At 45.7% G+C, this 14,610-nt stretch overlaps 1 protein-coding gene across 2 annotated transcripts in view; it reads right to left on the minus strand.

Moving 5' to 3' along the window:
- Positions 1–14,610, minus strand: part of LOC138526941 (cholesterol 24-hydroxylase-like) — a 291,000-nt gene that overhangs the window by 123,166 nt on the left and 153,224 nt on the right. For both annotated transcript variants that reach the window (XM_069637833.1, XM_069637834.1), the window contains exons 8-9: positions 9,004–9,160; positions 114–176 (exon numbers count right to left, since the gene is read on the minus strand). In XM_069637833.1, the coding sequence (XP_069493934.1) occupies positions 114–176; positions 9,004–9,160 (220 nt within the window). The remainder of the gene's footprint in view (positions 1–113; positions 177–9,003; positions 9,161–14,610) is intronic.

The following is a 14,610-nucleotide window of genomic DNA, read 5'->3' on the forward strand; positions in this document are numbered from 1 at the left end:
TCCAATAAAGGCGACAAAACATAAACCTGAATTGTTTAGAACGGGCACAGCTCAAAAGCAGGGTATTAGACTTCACAATAAAACCATATTATTCAAAGAGATTAACTACGAACCCGCAATGAAGAACGTGGTAAAGTTATCCACCATATTTTCAGCATCATAATCTCCTTCCAATTCTGCAAATACAAAAATCAAACAGGTTAATATTTGTTCCTTTGTAAGAATAAATGAGTTATTACATAGGTGCATATAACTACGTTGTGCCTTTTAATTGTTAACTCAACCTAAATTTGTATCTTGGACTATTGGTTAGCAAGTATTATAATAGCTAATTGTTGATGATTATATCCTGCAATTACAGATTATAATCTTGCATTATAATTATAATCTGCCATTACAAAGCCTAATAAAAATTGCTAAAAAATAAATAAAATACAAAAAAAGAAAAACCTGTATCAGGGTGACACCTAGTCCAGCAATACTCAGGGCCCACAAATTAAAGCTTCTTCACAATTCTTTGCTTCTTTTACTCTCTTCACTTTCAATGATTCCTTCCTATATAGACCATACCTGCATCTCCTTTGACCATCTTGATCTTGCCGAACTAGCCATTTAAGGCTTGAATCCAGTGATTTCACTGGAGTTACATAGGCGTTGCCTTTTCTCCCATCCTTTGTGTCTATTACACTGAAACAATATAGAGGTCCCTATGTATCACCATAATCATACCTTTCTGGAGCTAGCACTGAGGCTTTGGTACTCGCGTCCACGTGGTCTGCGGGGGTGTCCAGTCAACTGGTCGAAAAAAAACTGGTCGACTGCAATTTGGTCGACGCAATTTGGTCGAAAACCAAATGGTCGAATTTTTTTTTATTTATATATTTATTTTTCGGGGTTTCGTTTAGTAAAAAAAGGGGTGTTTAGAGAAAAAAAAGGGGTTGGGGGGGACCCCCCCAAAAAAATGAAAAAAAAGGGTTAAAATAAAAAAAAACAAATTCGACCATTTGGTTTTCGATCAAATTGGTTCGACCATTTGTCTGGTCGACCAATTTTTTTCGACCAAATGTCTGGCAACCGTCTGCGGGGAGTGGACGCATCAGGGGCCTTATTGTTAAAAGGGGGGGGGGGCTTCACAAACAGCACATTCTAACATTTGTACTGCAGTCAGCATAGTTTGGCATTACAGAAGGGGTCTTTCTATAATACCAAATATCTTCCTACATAATTGTGGTAGAGGGTATAACGTGGTGTTCCCTTAATTTGCATGGGAGTGTGCTCCATGCAAAAGAAGCAAACTGATGGCTTGTGCACATGGTTCTGGCCTCAAACCATGCACACATAACCTGTGTGGTTATGTCTCCCGCAAGGTCACACACTCATGCACTCCATGCACCCTTAGAGTTGTAGACCGGGACAGCGCCAGGGCCTTTCAACATTTTAGTTGAAATGGGCTTTGAGCCCAGGGCTGGCTGAACACGTGTCTGTGCGCATGGCGGCTCATTTCAGTGATGTTTGGGGGTCCCTTGGCCTTCAGTTCAGTAAAACAGACTGAGACACTGGTGGGGTGCTTGAATAATAATCAATACAAAAGAATGCAGCAAAGATGTTAATCGCTGCAGATGATCATGGGACAGGGAGCCAGCCCGGAGCTGAACTACTAAATGGCCACAGAAAATCTAGAACTTTCTCTTTGTCAGCAGGGTGATAATGCAGACGAAACCAAAGTAAAAGGCAGCAAGATTAAAACAACGCTGTTGGATGCTTGGCGCCAGCAAATGCTGCCTGTAACATTTACGCTCCAAAGCGCACATTTACAGTCACAAATTAAGGTAACAACAGCCAGCAAAGGCAGCCTGTAATGTGCACAAGTCAAAGCACAAATTTGAAGTCATGAATTAAAGAAATGTGTTGTTGTGTACCAAGACTGCCAACATAGGAGCAGCTAGGCCCCGGTGAGGCTTGGGGCCCATTTCAACTGAAAAAAGTGGAAAGGCTGGGATGCCATCCCTGCATGAGCCTCAAGGGCCCCACCCCCTGCCAGCCCAATCAGCAGCTCCCATGCTGCCAGTTTCCTCAAAAAGCAAATACTTCAACTTATTGTGTAAAATGCTGCTTTGCGGCAAGCATATTACAAGCAGTCTTATTGGCGCCATCAGGCCCATGCCAACTCTCCCTCAGGGTACTGAGGAAGCTGAGAGCATCCTCCCATCTACTCCCCTTGGATCTTCCTCTCAAGTGGCCAGGGAAAGGCCATTGCTGTTGGATCCTGACCCCAGGGGTGGATATGCAAGGGAGTATCACCTGAGTGAAGGGACTTTGGTGAATGGGGAGAAGTTGTCTTCGGGATGCAAATGAGTCCCACCCTCCACCTACCTTTGTTGGGTATTATGAATCTTTATCCCTTCCATACACCCCACCTGTCCCACAATCATATACCTTTAAGACTGGAACGAGGAAGAGGCAACTAGGAGTAATGCACACTTCTAGTCAGTTTCACCACTTTGGTACTGGGAGGAGGAAGAGGATTACGGAGGAAAACCACTGCAAAAATCAGACATGTCCCTTTAATAGGTGCAACTGTGGTCTGGCAAAGGACTTGCACCTGCAACCAATTGAGAGGCCACAGGTGCATAAAAGGAGAGAATGACAGAGGAAGGGAGAACCTGCCTGGTGAGAAGGACACAGCTGCGAGGCTAGGAGCAGGCTGGATAGGGGCTGGCGCAGAGGACGCTGTGTGTTACAGAGGGGCGAGAGAGACGCCACAACCGGAACAGGCCGTGAGAGGGTCAGAGCCCTTGCAGTCCCCTGTGCCGTGTATTCCCAGCTGGAGCTGGGTGTTAGGTAAGAATTAGTGCAGTCCAACTGGTGTGGGACTACACAAGACTTATCTCTTGGTATTCGGTAACCCATCTTTTATTATAGGCATGTAATACACAAGTTGGTAGTGTGACTGAGCAGCTAGGCTTATCTCAAGGGGGTAATGTGAGCTGTAGAGCTGTGCAATGAAATCAGTCAATACAAGTATCCAAGTAAACACTTAAACTTATGATACATTAATTATTTATTTATACATATACATATTTAAAGCATTCTTTAAAAAGCAGTAATTAGCTGTAACATTAATTCCAAGGTGAACAATAAAGCAGGTGAGTAATTCATTCATATATTACACATGTTCCAGCACCCGGAGGGGACATCAATTGAGGTCAGTATAGCATTTATACAGTATCACCTTTTGCAATATTGAGTTGTTTTAGGAAGATAATGTTGGGTTTTGATCAGAACAGACTGATGGGTTATAAGAACAGTTAGATTCTCCCAAAATGATGCAGGCAGTCTATTATCCCAGTATTAAAGTATTCAACATTTAAAACCTGTGAGGGAACAAGCACTGCCAAAGCCAATGGGGCTCATAAGGAGGCCTTTAGGGAGCCAGGACAGCCAAAGTCAATGGACAAAGTCAAAGTTCTGATGCTCTTCTTCTTAGAAATATGTTCTTAAATAGTCAGTGTTCTAAAGAAAAATCATAGCAAGTCAAGAGGAATCATCTTTGGAAAGCACAAGCTGTAAGGCCAATGCCGGTAAGTTCAGGTCAACTTAGTGTAGGGTTAAACCACACTCCCAAAGAGAGGAAGCACCCAAAATGGCAAAAGGATAATGTGCCCCAAGCTCCACAATACCTTTGAAATGAAGAAGTTGTTCCAGCTGGATGCCTTCACAATGCACTGCAGTAGAGCCTTGTTCCTGGTACTTGGTCGTGTTGACAGAAGGGAGGACGGACGTCTGCAGCAGCACTTGAGAGAGAGAGAGATTCGACAGCAATGGATTTCCATCGATTCAGCGGATCTTTGTTGTTTTGGTGCCTTTTTCTCAGTGCCAATGAAGTACGAAAAGCTCTGGTTAGTATTTCCTTGATCCCTCAGTCCTTGACTCTGAGGAGATGACTCTGGATGCAGATTTCCTGCTTCTGCAGGGTCCTCTGCATGCCCATGAAGATTTGGCTGTATTCGGACTTCGGAAGACAATGCACTCACACGTGGTTGAGGTAACCCGGGTTTGGGCTTCTGCAGCCTTGGTAAATTGCAGCAAATCAGGGGTTGCGCCAAAATAGAGTTTGTCTCGGGCAAGTTGGTCCCACAAGCCTGAGGGAAGAAGTCGTCCTCTACGGATCTTCCGAGTCTATTAAAAAACAGGATCAGCACAGCTGCAGGGCTTCACCGGGCACTTCACGGTCCAGGAGGGTGCTGCTATGATATGATAGGTTATTTATAATGCGCTTAATATCCAGAGGTTTCTCAGCGTGGACCCGGGGTTCGAACCTGTGTTGCTCCATGATGTCTTGCTTCCAAGGCAAGCTTGTTGCCGCTGAGCTATCCTCCCGAGATATCCTGCTGTCGTCTTCTCTCATATTCTGCTTTGGATGTTGTCCTCCAGTGGTCGACTCTCCTCTTATTACCAGAAACCTTGCTTTTTTTGCAAGTTCCCATTCATTCACAGCCCTAGGTTGTCAATCACACAGCAGGGTGGCTGTCACCCAGGACAGCCAGCTGGCCAATTGGAACTGGTTTCACCCAGGCACACCTAGAGACAAAGGACAGGGATGTTTCGGGACCCTCCCTTATTTCCTGCCTTTCCAGACACACTGGAGCCTGGGCAGGTTTAGGGCTGAAACCCGCCAAAGGCAAAATACACAAAAGACTCCAACCTGATGCAAACAACAAAGTAAAAGCCCATAAGAAACTAACTAACAAGAAATGGCGAAAAAAGAAGACAGGGGCCATTTTGAGAAAAAGGTCACCCTTGGGTGCAGTACTGCAGCTGAGGTGTCAGCCTGCAGATGCAAGACACTAGGTAGTAAATAAGAAACCACAGCCACCAGCTATTAAAGTGACTTAGTGTAAGAAAAGGTTACATGAGGAATTGGTTAAAGGAATTACTATGTAACCCCCAGCACTCCACATAGGGTGGTGTGTGCTGGATCCAGGGGTCATCTTACTATTCTTGGGAACAGTAGTTCACCAAAGAAAATGTAGTGAAACATTAAGAGCAGTCCAAGGGACTTCTCAGTGGCACTGCACAAAAGATGCATAGGAAATCAGTCAGGAAAACACATGAGTGAGTGAGAAAAAGTCCCTCCCACTCAGGTGTAAAAATTAAAAAGCCTTGAGTCCAGCAAAAGATCTGGGGTTCTCTAAGGTTAAAGGGAATTGGCACAGAAATGAAAATTCTCCCTAACACTGGGGAACACAGAATACTCTGTATTGCCGTGGGCCGCTGCAGCGAGGTTCACAGGTGGCAAGCGCTGCTCGCTGGAGCTCCCGATACGTACCCGGGAAGCAAGTGGAAGCTGGAGAACACTGCAAAGATGCCCAGAGGAGCAGCCGAGTACCGGTGTTATGAGAACACAAACACTCATAACCTGCTGCTCCAGGGGCGGGAATCGGACATTTGCTATTACCGATCGAACTGAAACTTCTAAGAGTGGGTCTGGAAACCAAATGGAACAATATAGAATCCAGAACATAATGCAAAGTACTTTTTGAAATGAAAATTTATTTAATACTGAACTTAAGAGAAGATATGGAAATGATGTGAAAACACCAGAATTAATTGGAAAGCAAGTTGAAGAACATTAATAGACTGTGAAAGCAAGGTGGTGGAAAAGGATGAACACCACAGAATGAATTGAATACAAGCTGTGGCAAAGCCAAAGAACTGCCAAGGAAAGCTACAGCGAATGCTGGTTACTAATACAGGTCCGCAGCGAAAACCTCTTTTGGCTAAGGAAAACCCAGAGCATCACAAAGTGCCAAGGGTTATCAGTTGCGTGACCTGTAATGGGTGGACGGTGTGGTCCGACTACTGCCCTAGACCAAGCAGCTCCTATCTGGGAAAAGGACCAGGGGAAGCCAATATATGAAGGCTGTGTTGTGCAATAAGTGCTGATAGGAAAGAACTGTCTGTTTTAACTACTAAAGAGCCTAGAGGATTACAAAGTTAAACTGGAAGTATCATTGAAAGTCAAGAGACTTGAACTGATTGCAATTCTGTTGAAGGAGCTACCGTCTTGGGAAAGAGAACCCCGAGACTTTGTGAAGTGTTTTGAACTAGGGGTAGGGAACCCAGAGGCTTCTTGGAACTGTGTTGAACTTGGGGAAGGGAACCCCAAGGCTTCTTGGAACTGTGTTGAACTTGGTAAGGGAACCCCAAGACCCTTCCGAACTATTTTGAACTTGTAAGGTGAAGCTGAAAATAAGACAGAGCTGGGGGAGGCTCGGAACATTATTTTGACCACCGTTTCTTTTGGTGCTGAGATCCCTACACATTGTATGACTTTACTTTTGAGGGCAAGTATAGGTTTTGGACATAGACAGACTTTTGAGTTGAGCTTAACGACACAGACTATCCTTAGTTAAGTAGGGAGATCCCACCTTGGCTTAGGGCAGGTTAGGCCTTACTGTGTCCTGAAAATTAAGGTAAGTAAATCCATTTGTTAAAAAAAGTGAATCTGTTGTCTGTGTCTTGCTTCACGATGCATTCAATGCACCTAGTATCCAACAGTGCTAGTCCATGCCCACACTCCCTCAGGGCATCCAGTAGAGCTAGTCTCCATGCCCACGCCTCCTCAGGGCATCCAGTATCCAGCATTGCTAGCCCATGCCCGCTCCCCCTCACGGCATCCAGTATCCAGTGGTGCTAGTCCATGCCCACTCTCCCTCAGAGCATCTAGTAACCAGTAGTGCTAGTCAATGCCCACTCTCCCTCAGAGCATCTAGTAACCAGTAGTGCTAGTCAATGCCCACTCTCCCTCAGAGCATCTAGTAACCAGTAGTGCTAGTCCATGCCCACTCTCCCTCAGGGCATCTAGTATTCAGCAGTGCTAGCCCATGCCCGCTCTCCCTCTGGGCATCCAGTATCGGCGGTGCTAGTCCATGACCGCAGTCCCTCAGGGCACTCAGTATCCAGCAGTGTTAGTCTATGCCAATTAAGCTATTTCAGCTGCATGTGTGTCTTTAGTATTCCAAAAGAGGATGTAATGCCCTTTGTGGAATACCATATTCCCCTCCACTAACTTTGCAAGCCTGCATTCACAAGGGGATATTCCCTTGTTTCCATGGGGGTGTGCGCTATGTCAGTGAATGAAAATTGATGGCTCACATGAATGGGTATATTGCCAAACAATGCTCATGGGTGTGTGTGCGTCAGTCTGTGCGTGTGCCACCTGGGATGAACCTCAAGAGCCCCCTTCTCCAAGTGGGGTGCAGTGTCTTCAAAGAGACCTACGCTTTGAACCCCATAATGGTCTGCACTGGTTTGGAAGTGTCAAAGTCACCTGGCAGCACACTGAATGTGATGTGTCACTCCTGTCACGATTGTCGGTTAGGTCTTCTTCTTCTGATGAGATGACAAGTTCTCCCCCTTCCCCCAACTCCTCACCTTCCTCTTTCTGCTTAATCCTTCCGTCCTTATGTCGTGGAGGCTTCTCTTTTTTCTTGTGAAGATAAGGACGCCCTCGATAGGATGCCACCGTGCCACTAAGATAGGGGCAACGGGGGTTATCCTACCGAGAACGCCTCACAGGGGGGAAAAAAGCCGGAAGGCACAAAAAACCCCTGAACGTAGTATTGCAAGTGGAGGATCCCAGAAGATGAGTTAGCCGAAGAGAGTGCAATCCGATGAGCTGGCACCGAATCCGGAAGAGGTATATCCCACGGACTCAGGGGATAAATCACAGGCAGTCCAGTAGGCAGGCACAAGGTCTGGCAACAGGTGAGTTCAATGGGATACTAAGGATAATCACAGGCAGTCCAGTAGGCAGGCAAAAGGTCTGGCAACAGGAGAGTTCAATGGGATACTAAGGATAATCACAGGCAGTCCAGTAGGCAGGCAAAAGGTCTGGCAACAGGAGAGTTCAATGGGATACTAAGGATAATCACAGGCAGTCCAGTAGGCAGGCAAAAGGTCTGGCAACATGTGAGTTCAAATTAGCAAGGAGAAAAGGAAGGAAACAAAAATAAGGAGAAAAGAAAAAGGCTAGACATGGAGGAGATCACGCACTGGGCAGGATGGAAAAACAGCTGAATGGGAAACAGCGAAACTGAAAGCAGAAAGTCAAGAATATCACCGGGAGATGGAGCGGCAGCAACACAGGAGGAAACCCGGAAACGTTGCAACGCGTATGCGACCCGGAAGTGAGGATATTTATACTTCCGGGTCACGGACGCGTACAACGACTAGAGCGGTAAACGGAAGACGAGGGGCGGAATGCTACGGCGGACAGAACCGCCAGCGATTCCACTTCGGCCAACCCTGCCGCGGCATGACAACTCCCGAGCACTTTGTGAACGCTCAGGGTGCAGCCTTTTTTTTAGATTACGGGGTGCAAAACCCTGGGCTGTTCCTGGTGCAGCCTGCCTGCATTGTACCAAGTGCAGCTCAGATCTTTGTTACTCCAGCCCCAGATGCTGTATTTGCATGACCAACTACCAGTTACATAATATACTCCTCCAAACACATAACTATCCTGGTACACATCCAATCCAATTCATACATATCCTCCATTCTAAAATATACCAATCAATTCATAGAAATGGTTGAAAATAATCAGGTTCTCATTATTTTACATCATTCTACTTAGGCCAGTGGTCTTCAAACTGTGTGGCTAGGCCCCGTGGGCGAGGGGGGGGGGGGCAATGCTCTTAAAAAAAGAGGGTACAGTGACTGCTTTTAAAAGAAAAAATATAAGCAGATATGACATCTGGGGGGCCGGCAACAATATTTTTACTCAAAGGCGGCTGAGCAAAAAAAAAAAAAACGGTTTGAATACTACCAATTTAGGCTTATAATGGTATTTGGCCAATTGAAGTATGTTGTCCAATATTGGAATGTTTGTGCTAAAATAAGAACACTTCTTTGGAAGTTACCTTTTAATAAATGCCCTCAAAAAATTGTTTTGGTACGGCTTGGTTACACATTGTCAAATCAAAGGTTGTTTATGTTTACCGGCCCCTTTTAGTATCTGCGTCAGAACATCCAATGGAAGCTCCTCCTCATTTTTGATGGCCCGCTGCCGGCGTGCAATGCATTCTTCTCCTGTGCGCCGAAGAAACCTCGCACTTTCCTGCACCTGCTTCACAAATGCTTGTTTTCCAGGCATGTACTGAAATCAAAATGAATGGGAAGATTTGTATATTTCATAAAACAGAATTGTAGATAATTTCTTCCCCAACACCACATTCATTTGCTTATCTCAGTTTAAAAAAGCCCTGGAGGTATCGGGAACCTGCTACATGGAAAGAAGGATGCACATGCAAAAAGAGTGCACAAAAACACCCGACTCCTGAAGGCGAACATGATTACATTAAAAGACCTTTAAACCATATCTTGTAGAACCAAAGCCAGCATTTCCTACAGAAGCTGGCCACACTGCACACTGGCCCGAAATCGAGCATCAAGTCACACAATGCCAATCCACCAACCACGATTCAAGTATAGATGGTGGTTCCAGAAGGGTACAGGGTCCCAAAATGTTTAACACTTCAATACATTGCCTGCAACCAGGCATCCTTACCCATTCAGGGCGGGCATATGCCAAAGATTCCATGTCAGATGGCGCAGGAACCACCTGAAGCAAAGGCCAGCTGGGCTGCAAATCAGGGCAGTTATGGCAGATGCTGTGGGGGACAGTCAATTCTGAACTCCATAATTGTTGTCACTTTTCCATTTGTCCACCAAAGGATAGGAACATGGGTGGAATTGCTAGTGAGCTGCATGGGGCCACTTGGATGGGCACAGTGCATGATATCGAACTGGGAAGGTGCTCATCTTTGGAGGACTGGAAAATGACTTTGAGTGTCTGAGTTTGCCTGGCTCTACAGAGCCAGTCATTGTGTTATTTAGGGAGACTGGCATCCCCCATAGTGAGGTCATGAAATCTTCCACCGATTCCATTAAAGTCAATGTACTGAAAAGTTATAAAGGCCAGTTGCTAAAGGGGTGGAGAAAGACAGTCTGAGAATGCACGAGGACTGTAGGTTGCTCTTGGCTGTGCTCAGCCTGCAATACTGCTATTACAAATTTGGGAAACTAACCTCACCCGAAATAGAGTCCTGCGTCTGTTTTCCGCAACAAAGGTGCCTCCTTTAAAGTCCAAACATCTAAAAAATAACTATTTGATTGTGTATCTGCCCATCCCTCTGTCTGCAGCCTCCACCCTAAACCTAGACATATGGACTCTTTACTGCTGCCACAGATTGACAAGGTTTAATCCTCTTGTTCAGGTACTTGAAACCAGCCTCACCACCTACCAAAACATGGCAAATGATGATTCTCTGTGGAGTGTAGTATAGTTTTGCACAGCATTTACACTGGGGCAAAAATCTGTGCGATGCAAAAATGCATGGAAGCAATTAATGTGTGTAAAGGGCCATTTTTTGCGCCCCTGAAAATGGAAGTGCAAAATTGCAGTGCACCAGAGGAAAATGTCTATAAATACATTTTCGATGAGTGGCAACATACAATAGGATGATGGCCATAACTTGGCACAGCCAGAAAATGCTTAGCACAGGTCTGCACCAGATAGACTTTAGGACAGATGTTTTCTTCCATTCTTCCTTTCTCGTGTAGAGGAGGTCCCAGACATGGCCTGCACCCCTTCCCCTCATTTCGAGGTACCAGGAGCGTACTCGCCAAGGTATGTGACGTATGAAGAGCTAATGAACCTACAAAGAGCTGCACTGGGACTCTGCCCAGTATACATAAGAAGATCCATACCGGTTGAAGCACCCGTAACCAGACAACCCTGGGCAGCACGGGAACCCTATCAGACAGCCATACCAGCCGCTGATACGAAATGGAGTACCTACACACGGTCCATCAAGAGACCCCAAAAGCCTTACTGGAAGGCCAGTGGAAATGACAAGACCCTGAACAGACTCGTGAATGAACAAAAGCGGCTATCGAAGACAAGCACGCCAGTGCGAGTAACTACGAAAATAAATGTAATGGACACAAAGAAGAGAGAATAAATGTTAAAACTTAAGGAAACGGTGCTACGAGACAAGATGGAAGCAACCGACCTGTTAAACATGTGTAAATCGGCTTGAAACGCAAGATGCTAAGAAATCGATACTACTTGCAATGCTTAGTAGAAGATAGAGCGGCAAGCGCCAACCATATATCTACCTCAATAAGGCATATCATACAAGTGCGACTCCATTTCGTAAAAGCAAAAATGTACCCAGGCGGCCAGAGGCCTTACAGGCCAAGTTTCGAAACCCAGCCAAAGGCAAGAGAAGGAGCAGAATCGAAACACAGAGCGGCTCATGCCTAGGAAATCGAGGTCAACCAGAGAAGGGGAGGAGAGCATCGGCTAACAAGACTCAAACTTCAGAGCATACCAGCCTGCCTCATGAAGGTCAAGATAAGGGGGGCCCATACAGGTGGGGAGGCTGGAAGAGAATTAAATGCACTAAAAGCTGGAAACTGAAGCAGATTCATGGTGGACTAACACGTGATCAGCCAGGCGCAAAGAAGTACCATCGCCTGATGTCATCCAGGACCCGAGGATGCCATAACTTTTCCCGATAAGAGACTACAGTTTCGAGGCCATCCTTAGCCAACTAATTGACACATCACCCTAAAACACTGATTGATGGAAGGGAGGCAGGGTGAAACTTGGGACACCAGGCACAGGAGTGTCCATTCTGCATGCTGCTAATTAAAAGTGGAAATTTATGTCCAGTGGTGTAACTTGCTCAATCACAATGGATCAAGTTATCTGGAGTCCTATAGATACTGTAACCAATAGGATGTCGTAGTTGTAGTGACATCTATCACGTGTGATGTAGAGGGATGGGCGTAGACGCCCACCCGATAACAGTTATCCAATCCGCATGCCATATTATCATATACAGATATAACACCTATACTTAAATTACCTTTCCTAACCAATTATATTGCATGATGATTTTTTATAGAATTAGACGTCAGTGATGATGAGCTTAGCCTATAACAATGACTGTTCGACTGGAATTCGAGGAAGTCGGAGCGAGACAGATGATCGCAATGCTGTCGATTTCCATTTGTTTCTCTGTTTGATGTGCTTGTCATTAAACGGACTTCCCTTTGCCAACTTACTGAGTCCTCATTATTGAGCCGTGTTGGAGTAAGTGAATCCTGCACCCCCTTTCCTCACATGGTGCAGCTATCTTGTCTTACAAGTTCTAGAGGGTGAGCGCTGACCTCTGGGCCCGTCAGTGATTTCCTCCCTTCCGGAACACTTAGTAGCGTGAGGACGGTTTCAGCCATTAAGTATTGATTATATAATAAAACGACACCACAAAGTAACTCCGGGCCTTCGGCAAGATCATGAGTCCTTTCGCCATTCCAGCTGAGTAGATTGAGAAGCTCCCCGTGGACAATGATAGAGTAAAAGTTCAAAAATCTGCAGTGGGTCTGAAGGAACCCGCTTTTCCAAGCATAACCCTTCTCATTCCCACTGGCAGCAGACCGGACGAAGACCTTAAAAGCTTGAAGAGGGAGGGGCGGTGATCCCGAAGTTCCAGAGAGGAAAAGATGTGATCGGTGATTGAAACAATAAACTCGTTACTTTGGCAAATGTCTTTTAGGCATTAGAGTAAGTAAGAGAAAGGTAACAGAAGGTGGCAGAGAAAAAATAAAGTAGTTAGAAGTAGGGAAGATATGACAATGCATTACTTACCGTAAAAACATTTCTGATGGTTGTATCTGCTTAGATTCACATGCTGTACATAGGTCCGACATCCAGTGGTCACTGCGGAGTATTGCATTTTGTTTTTCGTAGTCGAAAAGGGGACGTCGACAAGGCGTGTCTGTAACACTATCCCTATAGTGACGTGCTTTGTACCCATAATCCCTCACGCGTCGAGGTCCCTCTGTTTGTATTTTTCTGCCCTGAGGGAGCCTTCTAGACGTGAGTGAGTACAGAAAAGAGAGAGATATAGAAAAGGATGTCTATGTTCCTTCCATCCGAGCGGGGAGGAAGGGTGGGCGCATGTGAATCTAAGCAGATACAACCATCAGAAATGCTTTTACGGTAAGTAATGCATTGTCTTCTGATGTTTGTTAATCTGCTTAGAATCACATGCTGTGCGTAGACTAGCGAGCAGTACCCGGAGTTGGAGGTGGGTTGTGAGAAGGAACAGTAGAGAAAAGATGTCTTAATACTGCTTGTCCCACCTGGGAATCAGATCTAGAGTGGGCATCTAGAGAGTAGTGTTTTGTAAAGGTGTGTACAGAACTCCAGGTTGCCGCTTTGCAGATGGACTCAAGGGGAACATTTGCAATGAATGCTATGGATGCCCCAGTGCCTCGAGTAGAGTGTGCTCTTGGCTTGAAGGGTAGTTCTCTCTTAGCAAGAGTGTAACAGAGAGTGATGCACTGTACAATCCATCTAGATATAGTGGATTTTGAAACTGCATCTCCTTCTCTTCCTGCTGCCACCGAGACAAAGAACTGATTAGTCTTTCTCAGTGGACTAGTTCTTTCCATGTAAAACATGACAGCTCTGCGCACATCAAGTGTATGCAGGCTTTTTTCTCCTAGATTTGAAGGATTTTGAAAGAACGTTGGTAGTTCTATCGACTGGTTGACATGGAATTTGGAGATGAATTTCGGTGCGAACCTTGGGTGTGTGCGTAGAACCACCTTATCCTTGTGAACTGTTACAAAGGGGTCTAAAACCGAAAGGGCCTGTAGTTCACTTACTCTCCTAATGGAGGTAATAGCTATTAGGAAAGCAGTCTTAAGAGTGAGATTTTTAAGAGTTGCCTTGTGCATGGGTTCAAAGGGTGACCCCATGAGCCTGGTGAGTACCACATTTAGATCCCAGCCGGGAGCTGGGTTTGCTATTGGAGGGTGTATTCTCTTTTGCCCTTCCATGAAGGCTTTGATTACTGGGATCTTCCACCACGATACTTTGAGTTGTGAAGTGGTGTAAGCAGAAAGCGCTGCCAGGTGTACTTTAATAGAATTGAATACTAGACCCGAGTCCAGTAAATGGGTCAGGTACAGAATAATTTGTGTGGGAGAGCAGTCAACGGGGTTGATACTCTTCCCTCTACACCAGATGACAAATCTTTTCCATTTGCTAGAATAGCAGTGACAAGTGTTAGGCTTTCTGGCCTCTCTGAGGATGTCCATGCACCTCTGTGGAAGTTGAAAATGTCCAAATTCTATGACCTCAGGAGCCAGGCTGCTAAGTTCATGGTCTGAGGGCATGGGTGCAGTGTCCTGCCCTTGTCTTGTGACAGCATGTTGTACGGGCAGGGCAGTTTCACTGGAGGAGATAGAGACATCTTCAACAAGTGAGCGAACCATGGCTGTCGGGCCCACATAGGGGCCACCAGTATCATGGTAACTTGTTCCTGGTGCATCTTGTGCACTATCTTGTTGAGAAGGGGAGTTGGGGGGGAAAAGCGTAAACAAATTTCCCTGACCATGGAATCGATGGACCGTTCCCCTTGGACTGGTTCTGGGGGTACCTGGAGGCGTAATCCTGGCATTGAGAGTTTTCCAGAGTTGCGAACAGGTCTATTTCTGGGAAACCCCACTGTGTGAAGACGTCGAAGA

The sequence above is a fragment of the Ambystoma mexicanum genome, chromosome 14 (genome assembly GCF_040938575.1).
Source record: "Ambystoma mexicanum isolate Mex_15411 chromosome 14, UKY_AmexF1_1, whole genome shotgun sequence".
NCBI lineage: Eukaryota > Metazoa > Chordata > Amphibia > Caudata > Ambystomatidae > Ambystoma > Ambystoma mexicanum.